The sequence below is a fragment of the Phocoena sinus genome, chromosome 16 (assembly GCF_008692025.1).
Source record: "Phocoena sinus isolate mPhoSin1 chromosome 16, mPhoSin1.pri, whole genome shotgun sequence".
Lineage (NCBI taxonomy): Eukaryota > Metazoa > Chordata > Mammalia > Artiodactyla > Phocoenidae > Phocoena > Phocoena sinus.
Genome location: NC_045778.1, coordinates 5,726,432 through 5,749,675, shown reverse-complemented (window position 1 = coordinate 5,749,675; position 23,244 = coordinate 5,726,432). Strand labels below are relative to the sequence as shown.

Genomic DNA, 23,244 nt, shown 5'->3' with positions numbered 1-23,244 from the left:
AACTGAATGACCCTGAAATACGGAAAAAAAATCTTGCATATATGATGTCAGATAACTGTAAATAACTTTAAATTATATAAAACCAAAAATCTAAAAATTAAATAATTTTAAATTACATAAAATAAACTTAAATAACTTTAAATTACACTTTATCCATTATGCTTATTACACATCAAGCTCTTTGAAGGTGAGATTGTGACTTCTCCATGGACTTCTCTATGGTTGAAGGCAAAGTGAAAACCCAAGTCGTTGATTCAGTTTGCCTAGGATTGAGCTAGAAACCAAACCAGTACCGTGCATGCTAAGGTGAGGTTTCTGTACTTAGCAGTAGATGCTGTCAGATATACAGAACATACAGACACGTGGACTATTTGGGGGACTCTACATGTGGGAGCATAAGCATTGTGTGCGAAGGGCTGCATGCAAGAGTCCGCTTGGGCATTTGACTGCCGGCGTCGTGGTGGGTATCTCGTTTTCAGCCCTATCCCTGGCTCATAGCTAGAGTACTTTTCAGGGCCTCTACCTCATTCTTGGGTTTTCGTTATTTATTTTTTATGCAGATATCGGGAACCCATTTCGGACCCAGTGTGTCAGTCTCTGTGTGGGTGGTGCCAGGCTGCACCTTTTTGAAAAAAGAGCTTCTAGGTGATCGTGAGTGGTGTACCTCTGGCCCATCCTCACAGCGCCTGAATGATTTAAAGCCCTCGGGCGGGCCAACCTCCAATTAGGAATCGATGGAGTTGGTATAGATACGACATTAACGTTTAACGAGGGCCTCTTTTCCTCTTACAAAAGTAAGGGGCAGAAGCGAGAGGATCAGATCCAAGGCAGTTCTGGTGAGACCTGCCCAAAGCACGCCTAGCAGGACTAGGGCAGGGCTGCAAGCCCCCTACCTGCGGGCGCGCGCCCGGGCCCACCGCGCACGCGCACGCGCACGCACTAGCGCACGCCGGCGCCTTCCTGCGGGCGCTCGGGTCAAATGGAGTGGGTGCTGGCGGATACGCTGCTCTCGCAGAGCCGGGACCCTCGGGTCCTGCTTGGGGCGCTGTGCTGCGAGGAGGCGTCCGCGGAGCGCGTGGAGACGCTGCGCTTTCTTCTGCAGCGACTGGAGGACGAGGAGGCGCGCGGCGGCGGCGCGGGCGCGCTCCCGGAGGCGGCGCGCGAGGTCGCCGCCGGGTACCTGGTGCCGCTGCTGAGGGGCCTGCGCGGGCGCCCCGCGGGCGGCGCGGACACCGGCCCAGCGGCCCGCCAGCGCCGGCGCGTGCTGAGAGCGGCGGGCGCGGCCCTGCGCTCGTGCGCCCGCCTCGCCGGGGGCCCGCAGCTGGCGGCCGCGCTGGCCGAGGAGGCGCTGCGCGACCTGCTCGCCGCGGGCCCCGCGCCCGGCCTCGACGGGGCCGCCGAAGCGGCCGTGGAGGTGTTGGCGGCCGTGGGGCCCTGCCTGCGGCCCCGCGAGGACGCGCCGCTGCTGGAGGCGGTGGCGCGGGCCGCCCTCGCCCTGGCGCTAGGCGGGGACGAGGCGGGGCCCGCCGAGGGCGCGGCGGCGCTGGTGGCGGGTCGGCTGCTGCCGGCGCTGGGCCGGTGCGGCGGGGCGGCGCTGCGGGCCTTGTGGGGCGGGCTGGTCGCCCCCGGGGCTCCCGAGGGCCCGGGCCGAGTCGGGCCGAAGCTGCTGGTGCTGAGCGCCCTGGCGGAGAAGCTGCTGCCCGAGCCTGGCGCGGAGCGCGCCACCGCGGCGCGCGAGGCGGACCCGGACGCCCGGCGCTGCTGGCGCTTCTGGAGGACGGTGCAGGCGGGGCTGACCCGGGCCGAGGACGCCCTGACGCGCAAGCGGGCGCGTTACCTGCTGCAGCGGGCTGTGGAGGTGTCGGCGGAGCTGGGGACCGACTGCGCCTGCGCCCCCCAGGAAGGAACCGGTACTTGCTTCTTTGCCCCCGGGCCCATCCCTACTTGGCTTTCTGGGAGGGAGGCCCCCTGCTTCCGGCAGTCAGCTCCTGGGGTAGTCTCCGAGATCCGTACTGAATTGGATTATTCTCATGGTCCCCATAAAGCCTGAAAAACCTTGGGAACCTCATGTCGAGGGTGTTTTCTGAACTGACACAGATCACTGCAGCCGAGAGGAGTCTGCATCTCCTAAACTTTCTGAGCCAGAGCAGGTGGAATACTGCATCCGTGGGAATAATTTAGGAACGAGCCCAGGCAGGATTTTACAGACCAAATTTGCACTATATCGTGGTAGGTCCGTTCTAACAGGGAAGAAGAGTTAGCGCCCATCAAATTGAAAGGAAAATTATTTACATGTACTGAGCGATGAATTGAGTCTCGAGTGTTAGAATTTTGTAATGGAAACTAGCACATTCTTTTGAAATTTCCCTTGGTAGTTCTTTTAGCAGGATTTAAAAATATTTGTTAAGCATATGGACCTTAAGTCGACCTTTGGAGAGTATTTTTGAAATTGATTTAATTGAGTGAGGTTTCAGTTTTTTTACATTTTGAGCCTGTGCTTCCTACCACTTTATTACAGAACAAGAGTAGATGAAATAGCAAGGCCTCCCTTCAATTTGGTATGTTCCTATTGATTGATTTGCTCACTGAAATTATGTGAAAGTACAATTCTCGTCTTAAATTAAGTTTGAGCTATCAAAGTCAAAAATGGATTGACTGATTCAAAACTGCTTCAATTGATAGAAAATGTCTACTTTTTCAACTGGAGCTGCCTACTTATTTATACTGGTAAAGGATTTTTGTTTGGCTGAAGTTGTGAGTAGATTAGATTTTTATATAAGCTTAAAACATCAGGTAGTAAATATTTTAACAGTCCAAAAGTTGGTGATCATCCAATGAGAGTTGTCACTGGAAAACATTTTTTAAATTACCAAAGTTAAACACTCATTTATTTTAAAGAGTCAGTCATTCTGCGGTTTTAAAGATAAGCAGTGGTCTCATGCTTGTGCCCCCGCCCATTTCCTTCATTTCAGAGGGCAGCCACCTTTACCTCTTTTAGCTGATTATTTTGGTATTTACCCCCGTATCTTGAAATGATCTAGTAATGTCATAAAGTCCAATATCATTCTTGTAATTTTGGTTAAATGTGAGTTCAACAAAATTATGACTATGAAAATACTGTTCACAGGTGATCTGTGTATATATGATGTTTTTTTTCCTTCCTGCAAGTTTTTGCTAGATTAATGTCATTTATGTTTCGTTGTCTCCATTCTTATCACTAATTCAACCCCAGATTCTTAGTTAATTGTCTAAATCTTTCCTGTACAAAGTCAGATCATCAGGCATTATAAGTTTTCCTGAAGAAGTGTCTCCTAGAGTCCTCTTACAAGCTCAGTCTGGTGCACAGCTGACATTCTTATCTTAGATCTGCCTTCACTATCATCTGGGAGATTCCCTTCACCTGATTCTGTGTTGGGGCTCTTGTTTCCTGGAGTTCATCCTCTTCTTTGGTTTACTCATTTGTTGTAATGTATTTTCTAATAGTTCCCTGAGATAAAACTTCTTAAGACCTTGCATATCTGATAATTTAATCAAAGGATCCTTTATGTCTGATATGTTTTCATTTCTATCATTTCTATCTGTCACTTTTTTATAGTTTCCATCTCCTGAAATTCCCCAGCTGTTCATGCATGTTGTCTACCTTTTCCATTAGATCCTTTAACATACTCATCATAGTTATGTACAAGTTCTGTACTTGGACCATATCTGAGTTTGGTTTTGTTTTCTGTTTTATCTCTTGGCAGTGGGATCACTTTTTTCAGCAGAGACTGAAATATTTATGCCTTCGATGATAGGCACTCCTCTCTGTTAGACTATTTGGGTTGAGTCACTCTGGTGAGCTGGCTTTGGATTTTGTTGGTGGTGGATTGTTGCCTCCTAATGTTTAGTGTGAAGCCTATAAGGTTTTTCTCAGTGTTCTAGTTTTTCTCAAGCCCTCGATGCCGACTCCATGGATGGAGAGCTTCCTCCATGCCTTTGTCCTTCCCTCGAGGGTAGACTGCTGGTGCAAAGCTTGAGATGGGGAAGGAGGAAACTTTTCATTTCTCCTACAACAGCCTCTTCTTAGGCCCCATGTGCCCGATCCTTAGGGTTCAAACTTTTTTTTTTTTTTTTGGTACGCGGGCCCCTCACTGCTGTGGCCTCTCCCGTTGCGGAGCACAGGCTCCGGACGCACAGGCTCAGCGGCCATGGCTCACGGGCCCAGCCGCTCCACGGCATGTGGGATCCTCCCGGACCGGGGCACGAACCCGTGTCCCCTGCATAGGCAGGCGGACTCTCAACCACTGCGCCACCAGGGAAGCCCAGGGTTCAAACTTTTTAGCCATCTCTGCTCCCTCTCCAGTGGCACATAACCTCTGCCTCCTACTTAATGAAGGGTTAAGAGTTTCCTTAACTTCTCCTGTGGCGGCTGCATTCTGCTTGTATCTGTGGTGGGTCTTGAGGGCTGATACTCTGCCCTCCTCCACAGCAGCAGACCTGCTTCATATGAGTGCCGGACACATAAGAGGCTTTCCTCGTGTCAGTGCAGGGTCGAGGGGAGAGCAAGTGTTTAGCCATCCCCAGGGGCAGCCAACTTTGCCTGGTGTGAGAGCAGGGACAAGGGTGGGATTGTGGGAGGGTTTCCTCCGGCGGCCGACAGCTTTGGCCTCCTGTCGGGGAAGGGTCCAGGGTGCAGGCAGGCGTCTTCAGTTGACCACCACCTTGTACTCCTGCAGGGCATGGATGGGCTGCCCTTTCAAACCTCCGTGGGCCCTGCATGCCCACGCCTCCAGGGTCCCCTGCCGTGCCCACAGTCTTTCTTGAACACATGGGGGAGGCCTTGAGGAAAAGAGCTGGTGAGTGGGTGTAGACTCCCTTGGGGTTCCCAGAGTTTCTAAGTTGTCCACACTTGGCTTTTAAAAACTTGTCAAATTTTTATTTTATTTTTTAACTGCAGTTCGTGTGTCCTGTCTTATTCTTGGAGAGGCTTTTTGCCCTTTGGAATTCAGAGAGCAATGCGACCTCAGCTCTCTGATGGACCTCCCCCCACAAAAAAAAAAGTTTAGGGTTTTGTTGATAATCCAGCCTTTCTTCTCTTTGTTGGTGTGGCAGTAATGTTTTCTTGTGGCTTTCTTGGAAGCCAAGACCAAGCATATCTAGACACTTTTATTTTGCCCTCACATTCAAGTGATGGTTTGATTGGGGTAGAATTCTGGCTTGGAAAACATTTCTGTTCAAAATTTTAAAGGCATCCATCCATCTGATGTCTTAGAGGCTCGAGCTCCCATTGTTACTGTTGAGAAGTCTGAAACCATTTGAATCCTGTTTATTTGTATGTGAGCTGTTTCTTCTCCATGGATGATTATAGAGACTGTGTCCCCAGCTTTCTGCCCTTTCCGTTTTGAGGGCCTGTTTACATCCTGGTGTAGGGCACTCGGACCTTTTCAATCTGGAAATCATGTCCTTCGGTCCTGAGAACTGCTCTCGTATTACTTTGATTTCCTCCCTTCCTTTTTTGCTTTCTGTTCTCTTTTTGGTTATTGAACCTCCTGGACTGGCCTTTAACACATCTCTTCTATCCTGTTTTCTGTGGTTTTGTCTTTGTGCTCCGCTTCCTGGGTGATTTCCTCAACTTTATTTCCAGTCCTTTCTTTGAGTTTCTTCTTTTTGCTATCAGATTTTTATTCTCATGAGATCTTTTTTGTTCTTGGAATGCCCCCTTGTTAATAGTATCCTGTTTTTATATCATAACCACACTATCTTATCTCCCTTTAAAATATTAGTGAAAGTTTTTTCTTTTTTAGGTTTTCTTTTTCCTGTGTAGTTTTGTTTTCTCCAGATTTCCTTGTTTATTTGTTTTGGTCTTGATCTTTAGTGTAGAGGTTTCCCTAGATGTCTGGTGAGCCTTAGACACCTGCTTATATACGTAAGAATGTGGGATGAAAAGTCAAGTTTACAGCTCTAAACACATGCGTGGTGCTTGTTGACTGTGCACTTCGCTGTAAGGCGATCTGGCCAGGGCATTTTGTTAGGTAATCTCTGGTGAAAGTATTTTCAGGTCTTTCCTCTTGGGGTGGCCACATGCCATGGAGATGGTCCTCTGGGACCTGAGAGGCCAAGACGGTGATGGGGGCAGGTGGAAGGGGGTCTCAGCATCCAGGGTGCATACGTGTTCACTTCCCATTTTCATGTGGCACTCACCCTGACATCAGCCGTGTCCAGTGCCCCTCAATCTGGAGACCCACTCTTTTACCTTCCCCAGAGAATCAATCCCAGTCTTTTTCCTGTTCAGAACACAGGAAAGGGCATCTGGGGATCTGTTTCTTAAACACGTTAAACAAATCCTTTTTAGTTTAGCCTTGATTTTCACCTCTACTTACTGAAGTATTTTTTTCTGCCAGTTCCTTAGGCTTGGGGGGATTTTGTAGTGTGAATCAGATTTTTTTCTTTGCTTTCCTTGTGCCAACTTACTAGTCACTTGTCTTGATTCTGCTTGCTTTTAATCTGATTTGTGGCTCCTGATTTCATTGCTGTTGTCTGCTCCCCTGTTTTCTCCAATTCTTGGGTTTTTGCCTTTGAAAAATCTCTTACTGTTATAGTGAGATTCTTAGGGAGAGAAGGTAGAGTACATGTGTTCAAATCTGTCATCCTTACCCAGAGTTCCAAGGTAGTAACCTTAATTTTTTTTGAAAAAACCTCCTTTTGAGATTCTTGTTTGCCCAAGCCTCCTACCTAGGCTCTAATACAGGGGCACCCTCCATTGTTAGAGAAAACAACATTTGGTAATAGTAGCATAATTTTAAGAACTGTTATCATTTGGAAGCTTATGAGAGTTTCTGATTTAGGAACTAAATCTAGGAACTAATTTTCTTTTTTAAACCATATCAGGCCCAAGTCTGTTTTGGTGGTCTGAGAAGAAAAAAGATGAGCTTCTAAAGTTTTGGGAAAACTATATATTAATTATGGAAACTCTTGAAGGAAATCAGGTAAGTGTTTTCATATTTTAACAAATCCTATGTAAATGCAGTTCTTGGGGTTTTTTCCCCAAACATTCCGTAAAAGCAATACAAAAAGGCCAACTTGGATGTAGCATAATGGAGTAAAGCTCCATAAAGCGTACTTTGTTTTCTGGCAATTTAAGATTGAATATAAACTCAGGAAATTAAAGAATACTTTCAGGTGACTTAAGTTATCATTCCAAGAATTCAGTCTTATTTGATCTTCCCTTGGCATTTACTTCTAAAATGTTTACGAGTTTTTGGTTTCTTGATGTTATGAATAATCTCCTAAGAAATGCACACTAAGGGAAATGTTACTTAAAGTCTGAGGTAAATTGTTATTAACTAAATAATGACCCTATAATGGCCCTTTGATTTTGTAGATTTCCTTCCTTCCTTCCTTCCCTCCTTCCTTCCTTCCTTCCTTCCTTCCCTCCCACCCTCCTCCCTCCCCCTCCCACCCTCCTCCCCCTCCCTCCCACCCTCCTCCCTCCACCCCTCCCTCCCACCCTCCTCCCTCCACCCCTCCCTCCCACCCTCCTCCCTCCACCCCTCCCTCCCACCCTCCTCCCTCCTCCCCCTCCCTCCCACCCTCGTCCCTCCTCCCCCTCCCTCCCACCCTCCTCCCTCCTCCCCCTCCCTCCCACCCTCCTCCCTCCCCCTCTGTCTCTCCCTCCCTCCCTCCCTCCCTCTCTCTCTTACATCTTTGCATTCTTGGTCCTGAGAATGGAAACTTGAAAAATCATTTGCAGTCAACTTTGAGTTCATTTTTGTAGGATCTTAAGAGTTTTTTTTTTTTTTTTTAAGAGTTTTTAAGTTGAGAAGAATCTCTTAAGATTACCTACTCTAGTGCAATGTTCTCAAACTTTAACATTCATTAGAATCACCCAGATGGCTCATGAAAGTGTCTGGCCTGCAAAGTTTCTGATTCAGTAGGTCTGCGGTGGGGCCTGAGAAGTCAGATATTTTACATGTTCCTTGGAGATCCATAAGCTGCCATTCTGGGCACCACACTTGGAGAACCCCTGCTGTAGGGGTTCTCAGTCCGTAAGGTGCGGGGCCTGCCATCGTGGAGCCACTGGGAGGTGTCAGTCCAGATGCATTGTTTGTGGACTAAAATAAATAATTACTCATATGTACTAAATATATGTAGGTACAAGGATGAGCAATAAAGGAAAAGCATTTCTAAACTTATGGTTTTCCTGAATCAGTATATCCTCAAGACCCTCGCTATTTAGAAACTGTGATTTACCTTTAGTTTGTAGGGTATGTAAATTAGACGCTGGTATCTGTAGCAGAGTCTAAGAACGAAGAGCCTTGAACTCAGAGCTGACTCTGCTTCTAAATGTGTGGCCTTGAGCAACGTGAGTAACTAGATAAAGCATCGCAGTATTTTTTCCTCTTTGTAACATATTGGTATACAGGCCCTGCCTCTTCTCCAGGGTGGTAAGGAGGAACAGAGTGACTGTTGTATAAATAGATGAAAAGTCTTTTGAGTTTTGAACGGTGAATTTTCATTTCCTGTGGCTTTTTGCTTTTGTTTTTTCAGATACATGTTATAAAGCCAGTTTTACCAAAGCTAAACAATCTGTTTGAATATGCAGTGTCAGAGGAAAATGGTAACAGTTACTTTATTTTGCTTTTTTATAACACTTACAGTTTTTCTCCTTAATTTTATAATTAACTCATTCATTATAGAGCATGTTATAGGAATATATGAATTTACTGCTACCAAGAGACAGCTGCTAACATTCCAGATACACACCTTGTGGATTGATTGTTCATGGTTTTTTCTCACTCAGCAGTATAGCCAAATGCATTTACCTATGTCCTTAAATAGTCTTTGAGAATTTAATTTTAAATGGCTGCAGAGTTTTCTATAATTTAGAGGTCTGGTAACTTATAAACTTCTGATTATAGAAAATTTCAGACATTCATGGAAGGAGAAGAGTTTGTATGATGAACCCCACCACCCGGCTTTAGCAGTGATCAACTCGTGCCAGTCTCTGTCTCACATCATATGTGGCCTTTCCTGCTCCCTCCCCATCAAATGATTTTGAAGCCCATTCCTAGACAGCATATCATTTCATCTGTAATTTTTTTCAGTATATATCCTTGAAAGATAAGGGCTCTTTGGTAATGTTTTAGTCATGGTGTATTATTCATTTTTAATAAGAGCTCTTTGGTATTACATATTTTAAGTGCTTTCCATCCTTATTCTCTTAATGTATCTGTTTCATTGTTAGAGTTATTTTCTTCGGGTTTCAGCTATTCTGTAGGTTGGACTTCTTAGGAAGAGAAAATTCCAAGATGCTATTTGAAATACGGTTTTTAAGTCCTGTATCAGTTCTATATTATGAGGGCTTTTCAGGAGAAATAAAATGAAGCTGGAGCTTCTTAAAATTATTTTATGAAATTAAGTTTAGATCAACGAGACAGCTAAATGCAAGCTCATGGTGTTTTGTATTCATATGAATGATAAAATGCTACATTATCATGTTTGCACATGAGAAATAACCTAGGTAGATGGGTTTTAGTGCCTACTTTAGATAATTACAACTTTAGTAGTTCGACCCCTTAGGAATTGAGCTTTATTCAGCTGATTGCTATGGTTGTTTTCTGATACACTGGGATTTTTCACAGACCGTAGGAATCTGTAGTCCCACCTGGGGCTAGAATTTAATTGAATCCTGTTGTGACTTCACTTATGCATTTACTGTTAAAATGATTCTCTTATTACCACGTCTTGCCCACAGCTCTTGGCAAACCAAATCAAATGGCGGTGACAGATTTTGTAAAATCACTGCCAAAGGATTAAACAAGCATCTTGGTGTAAATTAAAAAAAAAAAAAAAAAAAGACTGATTTATTTATAGAATGCCATGAGTTAAAAATGCTGAGTTTTTTTTCTAATAGTGTTAAAGGATATTTCAAAAAAGTTAAAGTATGTCCAAGGTACATACTCCATTTTTTGTTTCTCACTCATTTGTATATTTACTTAATAGATGTTTACCTAGTGTCCAATACATGCTAAGCGCTGGGATAAAGTGGTGAGACAGATGTACTCTTTTTCACTTGATTTTTATCTGTTTTCCAGGAAAAAATAGCTTTGATGGTAAGTTCTAGACAGGCAACAAACAAGAGGCAGAAATGGAGTTATTTTGATGATAAGTTCTAGACAGGCAACAAACAAGAGGCAGAAATGGAGTTATCTAGTGAGTGAGGCCATACCTCGGAGAGGGCAGCTAGGAAAGACCTGCCTGAAGAGTGACACAGAGGTTGAGGAGACAGCTCTGGGTGCAGAAGCCCTGAGATGGGAACAGCTGAGTGGGGTAGAGGACCCAACCAGTAAACCACAGCACAGTGGTGTGGGAAGGCGGGTTAAGGTCGGAGTAGTTGTCAGAAGCAGTTCATGCCTCGCTTGTTTTTCAGTCTGAGTTTTGAGAAGCCACGCAAGGGTTTTAAATAGAGCAGGGACAGTTTCACGTTTCTGTATGAAAAATGGATTGAAGTAAGGTGAGAGAAGAATTGGTTGAAATCACCCCAAACCTAGAGTTTCAACCTGCGTGGGGTTGTATTTAATTTTTGTACGCTGTAGCCACTATGACACTCGCTTGCGGCCTTTCTCAATGAATCTCTCTGAAAATGGAATGCCAAATACTGAAGTTATTTTGGTTATTCAGTAATTAAACACCCTCAGATGCGATTAAAAAGAGACTCACTTTTGCGGTGTTGTAATGAAGTTAATGTGTTTGTGTTTAGTTTTGAATATATAGTCTACATGGGGCAACATGATGTGAGAATCTGAAGTCAACATTTGGTGTTTATTTCCACAGGATGTTGGCTCTTTCACCCATCCTGGCATCTGTGTATTTATAAAAGAATGTTTGAAAGTGAAAATAAAATCCTGACCAAAGAAGGCGTTACCCATTTTTTGGAGCTCTATGAAACAAGGGTTCTTCCATTTTCAGCAGAATTTTCTGAGGTAATGACAGCCTTTCCCTTTCCTTTTTCCCTTTGTCAAAAGATGAGGGGCGAAGGTATTTGTTTTATCCTATGTGATCTTCAAAAAATATACACTAGGCCTTGAAAATCGCAAGTAGCATTTTAGAGGTTTGCATACAACAAATCCTATTTCTCTAAACTTAGCTATCGTACTGGGAGAACGCTTTCTGTAATGTAGTTTGTCGATAGGCTGCCTGCATCATTACCAGTAGTTCTTTGTTATCAGTATTCTGAACAAAAGTCAACAGCATGAAAACTGGTATAGAAGCGTGTTAGTGATATTGTTTCCACAGTTCTGAATCACAGAATTACCGCTCTTTGTTTAGTCACGCTAGTCCCCCAGTTCTGAGTCGATGAATTACTATCGACTGTACTGAGCAGAGGTTGCCTTTAGAGCTATATTATTAGCATCTATGCTTCCATTTATCAGAAATCACAGAAAGCAAAGAGAGTGTGAGAGCTACAGCTGTGACTTAAAGTTTTATATTATGGTGCCACATGAGTCAGGTGGTCCCTGACTTTGGTATGGTAATGTACCTCTCATTTAGAGGTAACTGAAGTAAACTTTCCTAATTGTCCAACTACATGTATAGTGTTCTAATATGCATCATTTTTCTACATTCTCGTAGCCTTCTTGCACTTCTGGAAGCTTGCTTTTTTGTCTAGTAACATTTTTGAAGGTATACTTTTCCCCCTTTATCTTCCAGGCATAGGGGCTTGAATTTTCTTTTGAGTATCTTTTTGTTTTTTCCTTTGTTACTATCTTTATTTTCCACCATGTGTCCCTTCTTTGGACTCTTTTCTTCCTTCTCAGCACAGCATGTACTCTCCTCTCAGTATTCCATATGTTTTTATCAGGTGGGAAAATTCAGTATTTGTTTTGTCATTCTGGTGGAATTAAGGTATCCTCCAAGACTATCATAAACCAACCTACAGCATGAGAGATCAGCTTTGCTTGTAACAGCTCTTCTGTAGCCCTGTGTAGGATATGTAGTTACAGCAAGCTGACGGTTCAAAATTACAGTTACAACTTAACATCAAATACTTTTTTCCTTTTTTTTTTTAGTTTATTATTGGGGCATTAATGGATGCACTTTCACAGAGCTCTCTATACAGCAGGTAAACAAACATTGTTATTTAGCAGCAATGCAGTCATATGTATTTGGTATATAAATTTAATGTGATTATGAAGTATGACCAGATTGTTTAATGAATTTGTTCCATAAATATACGTTGCCTTGTAGATATTCAGCTTTTTCTAACCATGTCATCCCTTCTGTGTTTGTTATTCTTCTTGCCTTTCTTCCAGTAGTTGTGTCAGGTGTTTCTCTTTTTCTTTCCTTTCCTACTTTGAACCCATCCATTCTTGACCTTTTGGGAAGGATATCTTACATAGCTACTTCTTCTCCCTTACTCCTGATTTCTGCCCTCTTGGAAATTGTAGTGACTTTGGCTAACCAACACTTGACACTTTTATTTTTTCCTTTTTCTTTTAACTTTTGATCTTGACTTATAGAAAAGTTGTGAGAATAATACAAAGAATTCTCATTTATCTTTTATCCACATTCCCTAAGTGATACTGTTTAACCATATGTGCTTAATCGTCTTCTCTCTCATGACGATTTTGTGTGTGTGTGTGTGTATACCTCTGTTTCTTAGCTCTGTCTGCTGAGCAGACTTACCGTCTATATTTCAGTGTCTGTCTGTCCATCCATCCATATTAAAGACCATCAGTTCACACCAGCACATCCATTTCTAGTCCACTACCACAGGGTTCATTCTAACTTCCCCCTTTCCCTATCTGACGGTGGAGGCCATTCTCCATGACATATTGTTTATTTGACGCCATTACCCTTTGTCCAGGTTGATACTGGGAAGAGTTTGTCAGTATTGTGCCTTATTCTCATTTTTTGAGCATTACCTGTATTCTTGAATTATATCTTCAAAAAGTTCCCTTGCTTTTGAAATTATGTTGTCTAATTTTGAAAACTACGTTTTTTTTATACTTGCAAGTCTTGTTTGGTATACCTCTAATAGAAAAGAACTCACCACCAACTTCTTTAAAATTTTTAAGTTAGTCTGTGCTAAGTTATATTAATATTTAGTCCTATTGAATATCGAAAGAGCATAGCAACGCTAGATTTGCCGATTATTTTTCAATTTCAAATAATCATTACTGTTGAATAGTTTTCTGAAGCAATTAGACCGCTGGAAAGCAGTAAAACCAACGTGGTGCTTTCTGAGAGTTGACAAACACATTTATTACGAAATGCCTTCAGTTCCCTAGCACCCTAATGTGTTCAATTAACAGATAATGTCCCTGGCCGAAGCATATAGCAAAAAAAAAAAAAAAAAAAAAAAAAAGACAATGTGACTTCAGTAGATGTTAATAATTAAATGCTCTTGCAAAAGTTACTTATTACTAACATATGTCTTTCTGTGAATGTTATCCCTTTTATTTAATACTTAAAGATTTAAAATCATTGGATTAGGTGTTGGGAACAATAAAATATAATTTTAAAGTTTCATTTTTAGACTTTTTTTTAAACGGTACTATTTGGCAAGGTTCATATATGTGTGTCAGAGAAAGTGTCATTAAAAAAGAAATCCATGCCTGCTTAGTGTCGCACATTGCTAACTCATGAGGTCTGTTTTCCTAGAAGATCTCTGATGTTTTTAGCAGAAGGATCCTCAAGATTTTACTGAAAAATAGAATGCAGGTTTAGAAGAAGAAGATGGTTTTATTGTTTTATTGTTGAAAGACATTTGGGCCATATTCCATTTAGTTTCAGTCTACTTATTTGTAAATAGATTTAAAATATTTGTTTTTTTTCCCCTTTGTCTGTAGGTCCCCAGGCCAGCTGATAGGAAGTGGTTCTCCACTGGGATTGAAATTACAGAAGTTCTTAGTCACTTACATTTCTCTTCTTCCAGAAGAAATAAAGAGTATGTGTCAGTAAAGAGTTTCTTTTTAATTTATTAGCTTAAATTTTTAGTATGTTGGTTATAAGCACCAACCTATGACTATTATAATCAGTATTATCAAAATAGTTCCTTTTTCCAGAGTATGCAAATTTTGTCAGAATTATACACATGTCCATTGAAACTGAGTACACAATTTTACTTTTGTATGTAACGTGATACCAGTATTGGTATCCGTAGCATGGAAGCAGTTTTGCAGTGTGTGCTGCAGTTGGCCGTTCTTTCCACTTGTCTCCATTCAGTTTCAAAAATGAACAAAATAGGTCGAAGAAAGAACCTGGGCTTAGGAAAAAGTTATAAACAGAGTGTCTATTGTGGCAAAGTTGTCCCTTTATAGATATTGACTCAGAAAGATAAGAAAGGGAAAAAATACTTGCTTTTCGTAAGACCTTGTATCCTAGAAATATCCCACTTCTTCAGGTTGGAGATGTACTTTTCTTCCTGATGGGCTATGTTGGTAAGCAAAGCACAAAACCGGTAGTATTTTGCTTGCCGAGTAGCAGGGCCCGCTCTTCTTTCCGAGTCTTTTTTTCATTCTGGGCTTTGTGACTTAGAAAGTGACCCTGGCTATAAAATATATATATATATATATATATATATATATATATATATATATATACTTTTTCTTTTGTATTTAATCTGCAAATAGGGTGACCAATGACCAGTGGTACTATGTATTCAAAAGTCAGGGAAGAAAGAGAAAAGATGGTCACCTGTATATCACAACTTTAGATTTATAGAAAATGGATTGTTTTGATGACTTTTTTAAAAAGTTAAACTGGAGAAGATAACTGTCAGAGCCGTTCTTTAGTTTGCTAGAATTTGGAAGCTTACAGTCTGGGGATTCATTTGCCAACCACATTGGCACATCTCACGTCATGACGGTGATCAGTGCCCCCCAGAGTTTGAGCGCCTAGAGTTTGTGGCCGTGTGACCCTGTCAGTGTGGTGAGTGAACAAGCAGTAGAGGCATGGCTGTTGCCATCGTCCTTGTGTCACGAGAGAGCTGTGAGGCAGAAGATGGGAACTGAATTAGTCCAGCAGGAGGGAGGGCAGGTAGAATGTTTATTTACAGTTCTTACTTTGTAGTTTTTTCTGTCAACAATATCCTAAGCGTATCTAGTTCTGAGCTAGGCACTTCGGGAGATATAAAATACAGGTCATACCCTTTGAGGAGCGTCCAGGGATTTCTTAAAAGTCATTGTAAGTGATGATCTCAGGAAACAGACATTTTTATTAACTACTATGACTTGAAGATCCTTAAGATATCACATATTAGCAGAGAAAGCGGGATAGAGCACCATCCTTTTGTATCTCAAAATACTTAATTACAGTGATTAGATCCAGGGTAGGTACGAAATAACCTGTGAGAAAGATCTAATATCACTGCTTGCAGATACCAGAGGCCAGCTACCATTGGTACTTCTCATCCTGTGTTTCTTTAATATCTCCAACAGATGAATGGTTTCCAACAGTAAAAAGTTTATCTTTTACCTTAACTATTAAATATATAGCTACATGGTTATCAGAATTTCTGCAATGCACTAGAATACTTACCTTACTAAAAAGGAATGAAATTGAAATGACATTGATTTTTTTTTTTGTTCCCAACAGCTTTATTGAGATATAATTCACACACCGTAAAATTCACCCTTTTAAATTGTTCAGTTCAGTGGTTTTTTAGTATAGTCACAAAGTTATACAACTATCACCACTAGTTCCAGAATATTTTCATCATCCCCAAAAGAAACTCCTTGCCCATAAGTAATCAAGTCTCATTTTCCTTTCCCCTGGTTCCTGTCAGCCGCTAATTTACTTTCTGTCTCTCTAGATTTGCCTATTCTAAACATTTCATATAAATGGAATCATATAATACGTGGCCTTGTATTTTATGTCTGGCTTCTTTTGCTTAGCATAATGTTTTTAAGATTCACCTATGTTGTAACATTTATCAATATTCCATTCCTTTCTGTAGCTGAATAATATTCCACTGTGTAGATACTTCACATTCTGTTTATCCATTCATCAGTTGATAGATGTTTGGATTGTTTCCACTTTTAACTATTAGGAATAACTCCTATGAATATTCACATACAGGTTTTTATATGAATGTAATCTTTCACTTCTCTTAATTACATACCTAGGAGTAGAATTATTAGGTCAAATAGTAACTCTGTGTTTAACTTTTTTTTTTTTTTTTTTTTGCGGTACGCGGGCCTCTCGCTGTTGTGGCCTTTTCCGTTGTGGAGCACAGGCTCCAGACGCGCAGGCTCAGCGGCCATGGCTCGCAGGCCCAGCCGCTCCACGGCATGTGGGATCCTCCCGGACCGGGACTCGAACCCGTGTCCCCTGCATAGGCAGGCGGACTCTCAACCACTGTGCCACCAGGGAAGCCTTGTGTTTAACTTTTAAAGGAGCCACCAAACTCTTTTCCACACTGGCTGTACCATTTTACATTTCCACCAAGAATGTCTGAGCGTTCATGTCTCCACATCCTGGTTAATACTTGTTATTGTCTGTCCTTTTGATGGTAGCCATCCTAATGGGTGTGAAGTTGTATCTCATTATGGTTTTTGATTTGCATTTCTCTACATAAAGTATGATGTTGAGCTTCTTTTCATGTGCTTGTTGGCAACAATGACGTCTTAAAACTTTTTCTTTCAGGTAGTTTCCTGTTAAAGTTTATTCAGAAGATGACGAGCCGACATTGGTGTGCTATTCCCATTTTGTTTCTATCTAAGGCTTTGGCAAATATCCCAAGATGTAAAGCCCTGGGTATAGAAGGGCTTCTTGCCCTGAGGTAATGTACTCTGAGTATGTTCACATACGGTTATTTGTTGTACCTTTCCATTAGTAAATTTTGTTTTTCCTTCTGCTTTAATCCCTAGTGAGTGGTTTTAGTTAATATCAGCATCGGGATTTTTCGCTCTTAATTTTATATAATAAAAAAGTAAATTAAAAAAATCTGTTCATATAGTTGAACTTATTTTGTTTTATGAATTACTAATTTAAATATATGCCATAATACATACTATTGGATTATGGTCACTTTAAAAATAAGGCCAGTAAGTTGTTTTTATTACATTGATATGTAGGAAGCTAGAGATAAAATAACAAATATTACTATTGATTACAAAGTATTTCAAAAAAGTGTAAAATTCTTACTTTGAAATTGTCTTTTTTAAAAAATAAATTTATTTATTTTTGGCTGCGTTAGGTCTTCATTGCTGTGCGCGGGCTTTCTCTAGTTGCGGCGAGCAGAGGCTACTCTTTTTTGCGGTGCGTGGGCTTCTCATTGTGGTGGCTTCTCTTGCTGCGGCGCGTGGACTCCAGGCGTGCGAGCTTCATTAGTTGTGGCACACAGGCTCAGTAGTTGTGGCTCACAGGCTCAGCAGTTGTGGCACACGGGCTTAGTTGCTCCACGGCATGTGGGATCTTGCCAGATGAGGGATTGAACCCGTGTCCCCTGTATTGGCAGGCGGATTCTTAACCCCTGCGCCACCAGGGAAGTCCTTATCTTGTTGTTTTTAAAAGGAGATTTGTTTCATATTAAAATTGAGCTCCACTAGAGGCCTTAATTATTTAATAGCTTTGAAATTCTCCTGGCAGTGACTGTCTGCGTTAGAAAGTGTAGATATATTAAATCAAGTTGTCAGTTACCACAAACTATCAGAATTGTCCTGAGACCATGGAAGTGCATGTGTTTTCTCCTGTGTCAGGGACGTTCTTCAGTGCACCATGATCACACATCAGATCCTGCTGCGCGGGGCAGCGCAGTGCTATCTCCTTCAGACGGCCATGAATCTGGTAGACGTGGTGAGTTTATCTTTCTTCCTAATGTTAACTCCAGTTTCCTAGTCTTTCTTAGTGAGCGGCTGTTCATAGAAGAGTTAACACAGCAGGCCTGTGATGCTGTCGTTAGAAAGCCCTGCTTATAAGGTTGGCCCTTGGCTGGCATCTGGGAACTTGGATTTCAGGAGGGTTCCCACCATCCTACCTACTGTGCCTGCACTACTCATACAAACAGTGTGGTCTCTACTGAACACCTGCTTTCCTTCCCGGGGTCTGGAATTGTAGCTGCGATGCAGGGGGTGTCTGTGTGACCAGCTCCCAGTAAAAACCCTGGGTGCTGGGTCTCTAAGGAGCTCCCCTGGTAGGCATTTTACACGTCGGTGGGGTAGCTGGATGACCGTACCGGGAGAGGACTCTTGGAAGCTTTCACCTGGTTTCCTCTGTACTTTTTGTGCACGTCTTCCAGGAAATTGACATTCAAGGAAAACCTTTATTCTCTGTTTTTCACAGAGCTCCAGTAACACTACTGCTGAGAACAGGGGTCAGCAAACATTTTTGTGAAGGGCTGGATTAGTATATATTTTAGGCTTTTTGAGTCAAACGGTCTCTGTCACAACTACTCAAGAGCAGCCATAGACCATTTATAAATAAATGGGCATGGCTGTGTTCCAGTAGAACTTCACTTACAAAACAGGCTGTGAGTGGTTTTGCTGACCCCCGGCTTAGAGCAAGCTATCTTAATTGAAGATGCTCAACCTTCAGGGAATGAAAAGACCCGGGTGGTTTTCTTAAGGCGGGGTCATTTTTGCAGCGTTGAAAAGTAAGATTCGCTTTTAAGTGATGAGTAATTTCTTACAGGCTGTTTCTGTTTTTGCTTTTAGATCTGTGACTGTTTTACCTCTAAGATAGAAACCTCGATTTTAAGGAAACTAGATGTATGAAGTGATCTTTCATTTTCTATAATGGTCATAGATAATTGCATATAATTGCATGTTTGTAGTCAATGTCTTCCTATTAAAAGTTGAATAATGTTTTCTTTTTAGAAAGTAGCTTTCGATTTACCAAATAGTATTCTACCGTAAGTGGTCTGCTAGACTGCTTTTGCAGTGATTTTGATTCAGTGATGTTTGATTCAAACATTTTTAAATGAGTAATTTTTTTAAAACTGCCCTGCCCCCCCCCCCCCCCCAGGAGAAAGTATCCCTCTCTGATGTCTCATCTCTTGTCATGTCACTGAGACAAGAGGAGTCCTTCGGACGAGGAACTTCATTGTGGACAGAGGTGAGCCTGAAAATAATTTAATGATAAGATCTTTGAAAACTTTGTGAAAAATTGTTATCTAATTGAATTCGTTACTAGCCTTTTATGTAAAATATGATTGCTTTGCTATCTGTCACCAGGGGTTTTTAAAACTTGTTTATTTGCTTTGAGTGGATGTAACCAGTAATGCTGCTGAGGTTCCTATGGAGAAACGGGGGCAGAAAGTATCTGGAATAGAGAAGGACCGGTTTGGGGTGGGGGGGCAGTGTTAGTGGGCAGATCCCGATTCCGGATGAGATGTCCTGGGAGTGATGATTTTAAATGATATATTAATACATATGATATTTCTAAACAAATTAAGATTATGCTGTTTTGAATTTTATTTTTCATCTTTACCTACATTTGAATATTATATAGCATGTTGGCTAAATAGTTCCCCAATATGGGATATTTAAAAATTCGGTTGATTAAATATTTTAGAATTTATTTAATCAGTTCCTTTTGTTGGACTTCTGCTTCAGATCTTATTTCATCTAGAAATATGTACTACTAAAAGATGAAGATACTGCTAAGAAATACGCCCTTATCACACCTAAAAATGTTATTAATTTCTTGATTCAAGTATTTGGTGTTTAATTTATCCAGATGTTCAATAAATGTGTTCTTCTGTTTGTTTTTTGCATTTTGTTTGTTCAAATAGTCAGTTTTATTCAAGTACCCAAATAAGGTCTATTCATTGGATCAATATGTATAGTTTGTAAATGGTGGTTAATCCACCTGGAACTTATTTTGATATCTGGTGTGAGCTGTGAGGTTTAAATGAAAAAATGCATGTAAACATGTTTCAGATTGTGCTTGGCCCACGCTAAGTGTAAATATCTACGGCTACTATTGTCTTTTCCCCTTGGTTTGATCAGATAGCTGCTTGGTTTAAGTTTACAGAAAAAAGATGAACAGAAAGTACAGAGTTCCCATATACCCGCTGGGTACCCTCCGCATCCAACACCTGTGGCTGTTATTATTAGCATCTTGCGTTAAACATGGTACATTGTTACAATTGATGAGCCAATGCTGATACATTATTATTAACTACTGTTCATAATTTACATTAGGGTTCACTCTTTGTGCCATACATTCTGTGGGCTCTGGCATGTGTCCACCGTTGCAGTATCACACAGAATAGTTTCCGTGCTGGAAAAATCCCCAGTTCACCCAGTAATTCCTGTTTTCTCTTGCTCCCCCAGACCCCTGGCAGCCCCAGGTATTTCACTGCCTCCATAGTTTCCAGAACGTCCTGCAGTTGGAATCATACGTTGTGAAGCCTTTTCAGATTGGCTTCTTTCAATAAGCTATAATATGCCTTTGAGGTTCCTCCATGTCTTTTCATGGCTTGGTAGCACGTTTCTTTTTAGCACTGAATAATATTCCTTTGTCTGGGTGTGCCGTTGTTTATCCATTCACCAACTGAAGGACATCTTGTTTGCTTTTCAGTCCTGGCAGTTATGAGTAAAGTTGGTATAAACATTTACATACAGGTTTGTGTGTGGACATAACTTTTCAGCTCATTAGAGTAAATACCGAGGAACACAGTTGCTGGATTTTATGGCAAGAGTATGTTTGTTTTCTTAAGAAACTGCCCTTCATCTGAGGACGTGTACAACCATGGATCATGAAGTATCATAGTATTTACTACTGAAAAAAATCCACATGTAAGTGGACCTGCACAGTGTAAACCCGTGTCGTTAAGGATCAACTGTATTTTTTTTAAACATCTTTATTGGAGTATAATTGCATTACAATGTTGTGTTTCTGCTGTATAACAAAGTGAATCAGCTGTATGCATACGTATATCCCCATATACTCTCCTTCCCACCCTCCCTATCCCACCCCTCTAGGTGGTCACAAGGCACTGAGCAGATCTCCCTGTGCTATGCGGCTGCTTCCCACTAGCTATCTATTTTACATTTGGTGGTGTATATATGTCAATGCTACTCTCTCACTTCATCCCAGCTTACCCTTCCCCCTCCCCGTGTCCTCGAGTCCATTCTCTACATCTGCATCTTTATTCCTGTCCTGCCCCTAGGTTCATCAGAACCCTTTTTTTTAGATTCCATATATATGTGTTAGCATACGGTATTTGTTTTTCTCTTTCTGACTGACTTCAACTCTCTATGACGGACCCTGGGTCCATCCACCTTACTACAAATAACTCAATTTCGTTTCTTTTTATGGCTGAGTAATATTCCTTGTATATGTGTGTGACATCTTCTTTATCCATTCATCTCTCGATGGACGCTTAGGTTGCTTCCATGTCCTGGCTATTGTAAATAGAGCTGCAATGAACATGGTGGTACATGACTCTTTGAATTATGGTTTTCTCAGGGTATATGCCCAGTAGTGGGATTGCTGGGTCATATGGTAGTTCTATTTTTAGCTTTTTAAGGAACCTCCATACTGTTCTCCATAGTGGCTGTATCAATTTACATTCCCACCAACAGTGCAGGAGGGTTCCCCTTTCTCCACACCCTCTCCAGCATTTGTTGTTTGTAGATTTTCTGATGACGGCCATTCTGACTGGTGTGAGATGATATCTCATTGTAGTTTTGATTTGCATTTCTCTAATGATTAGTGATGTTGAGCATTCTTTCATGTGTTTGTTGGCAGTCTGTATATATTCTTTGGGGAAATGTCTATTTAGGTCTTCTGCCCATTTTTGGATTGGGTTGTTTGTTTTTCTGATATTGAGCTGCATGAGCTGCTTGTATAATTTGGAGATTAATCCTTTATCCGTTGATTTGTTTGCAAATATTTTCTATTCTGAGTTGTCTTTGCATCTTGTTTATGGTTTCCTTTGCTGTGCAAAAGCTTTTAAGTTTCATTTGGTCCCATTTGTTTATTTTTGTTTTTATTTCCATTTCTGTAGGAGGTGGGTCAAAAAGGATCTTGCTGCTATGTATGTCATAGAGTGTTCTGCCTATGTTTTCCTCTAAGAGTTTTAAAGTGTCTGGCCTTACATTTGTGTGTGGGGGGGTTTTCTTTTAAACCTAATTTTTTGTTTGTTTGTTTTTGGTTGTGTTGGATCTTTGTTGCTGCGTGTGGGCTTTCTCTAGTTGCGTCAAGAGGGAGCTACTCTTCGTTGTGGTGCGTGGGCTTCTCATTGTGGTGGCTTCTCTTGTTGCAGATCACGGGCTCTAGGTGCCCGGGCTTCACTGGTTGTGGCTTGCAGGCTGCAGAGTGCAGGATCAGTAGTTGTGGCACACAGGTTTAGTTGCTCTGCAGCATGTGGGATCTTCCCAGACCAGGGATTGAACCCGTGTCCCCTGCATTGGTAGGTGGATTCTTAACCCCTGCCCACCAGGGAAGTCCTGGCCTTACATTTGCATCAACTGTATTTTAAAATGCACATATCATAGAAAATAAACTTGCAAGAAGGGTAGGAACTTTCATTATAACTTATATCTCAAATTCTACGTTCTCTCATAAATAAATATATACCTCGTTTTAGTATATGAAGCTGGAATAAATTTTAATTTAAGACTGTAATTTGTTGTGCATAATGAGTTATTTTTCGTAGAGATGTTCGTTAGAACACCTTATCAAAATGTGCATTTTATATTAGGTGCTTTAAAAATTCTTGCCTGTTAATGAAGTTTATAAGTTCTTTGAAGAGGTTAGAAAACACACACACACCACACACACGTATGTGTATATACACACACACATACGAACACTTTTCTGTCTGAGCTATCTGCGGAACTCAATCATGACAATAAATGTTCTGTTACTTTGTTGTGTTCAGTCATTTAAATTCAGTTTATTGTGGAGGAAAGAAAATTGGCTTAGGGAAGTTAGAAACCCTTTGTTCAGTTAAGCTTTTAAAATAAGTAATCACTTTTCTTTTCTAGCTCTGTGATTGGCTGCGTGTTAATGAAAGCTGTTTTAGGCGACCCTTAACTTGTAGCTCCATTGGACTTCACGAGACATCCTCTTTAAATGCTTATGTAAAGAACCTAGTCCAAGAGTATATTAAGTCACCTGCCTGGGAAGGTAAGTCTGAAATCATTTTTATGGACTGATATATCCAAAACATTTTCAAAGAGCTTTTTAGTAGTTTTTCAGATCGAGAGTCAGGCTTAACCAAATATATGCCAATTTATGGATGTCAGACTTGTATTTCAGCCAAATAATGTGAATAAACAGAATGTAAAAATACTGTTTCGTAACCTGTAC

The 23,244-nt window shown here is 41.4% G+C and overlaps 1 protein-coding gene across 3 annotated transcripts in view; it reads left to right on the top strand.

Moving 5' to 3' along the window:
• Positions 1–933: 933 nt before the first annotated feature.
• The window catches only part of TARBP1 (TAR (HIV-1) RNA binding protein 1), a 64,418-nt gene continuing 42,107 nt past the window's right edge, over positions 934–23,244 (top strand). For 2 of the 3 annotated variants that reach the window (XM_032608441.1, XM_032608440.1), the window contains exons 1-10: positions 946–1,910; positions 6,868–6,965; positions 8,527–8,596; positions 10,813–10,961; positions 12,048–12,100; positions 13,830–13,927; positions 16,627–16,762; positions 17,682–17,778; positions 18,946–19,035; positions 22,920–23,061. In XM_032608441.1, the coding sequence (XP_032464332.1) occupies positions 980–1,910; positions 6,868–6,965; positions 8,527–8,596; positions 10,813–10,961; positions 12,048–12,100; positions 13,830–13,927; positions 16,627–16,762; positions 17,682–17,778; positions 18,946–19,035; positions 22,920–23,061 (1,864 nt within the window). In that variant the 5' untranslated portion in view covers positions 946–979. Of the gene's footprint in view, positions 1,911–6,867; positions 6,966–8,526; positions 8,597–10,812; positions 10,962–12,047; positions 12,101–13,829; positions 13,928–16,626; positions 16,763–17,681; positions 17,779–18,945; positions 19,036–22,919; positions 23,062–23,244 lie in introns of all 3 variants that reach the window. The other variant, XR_004346209.1, reaches the window with a different exon arrangement.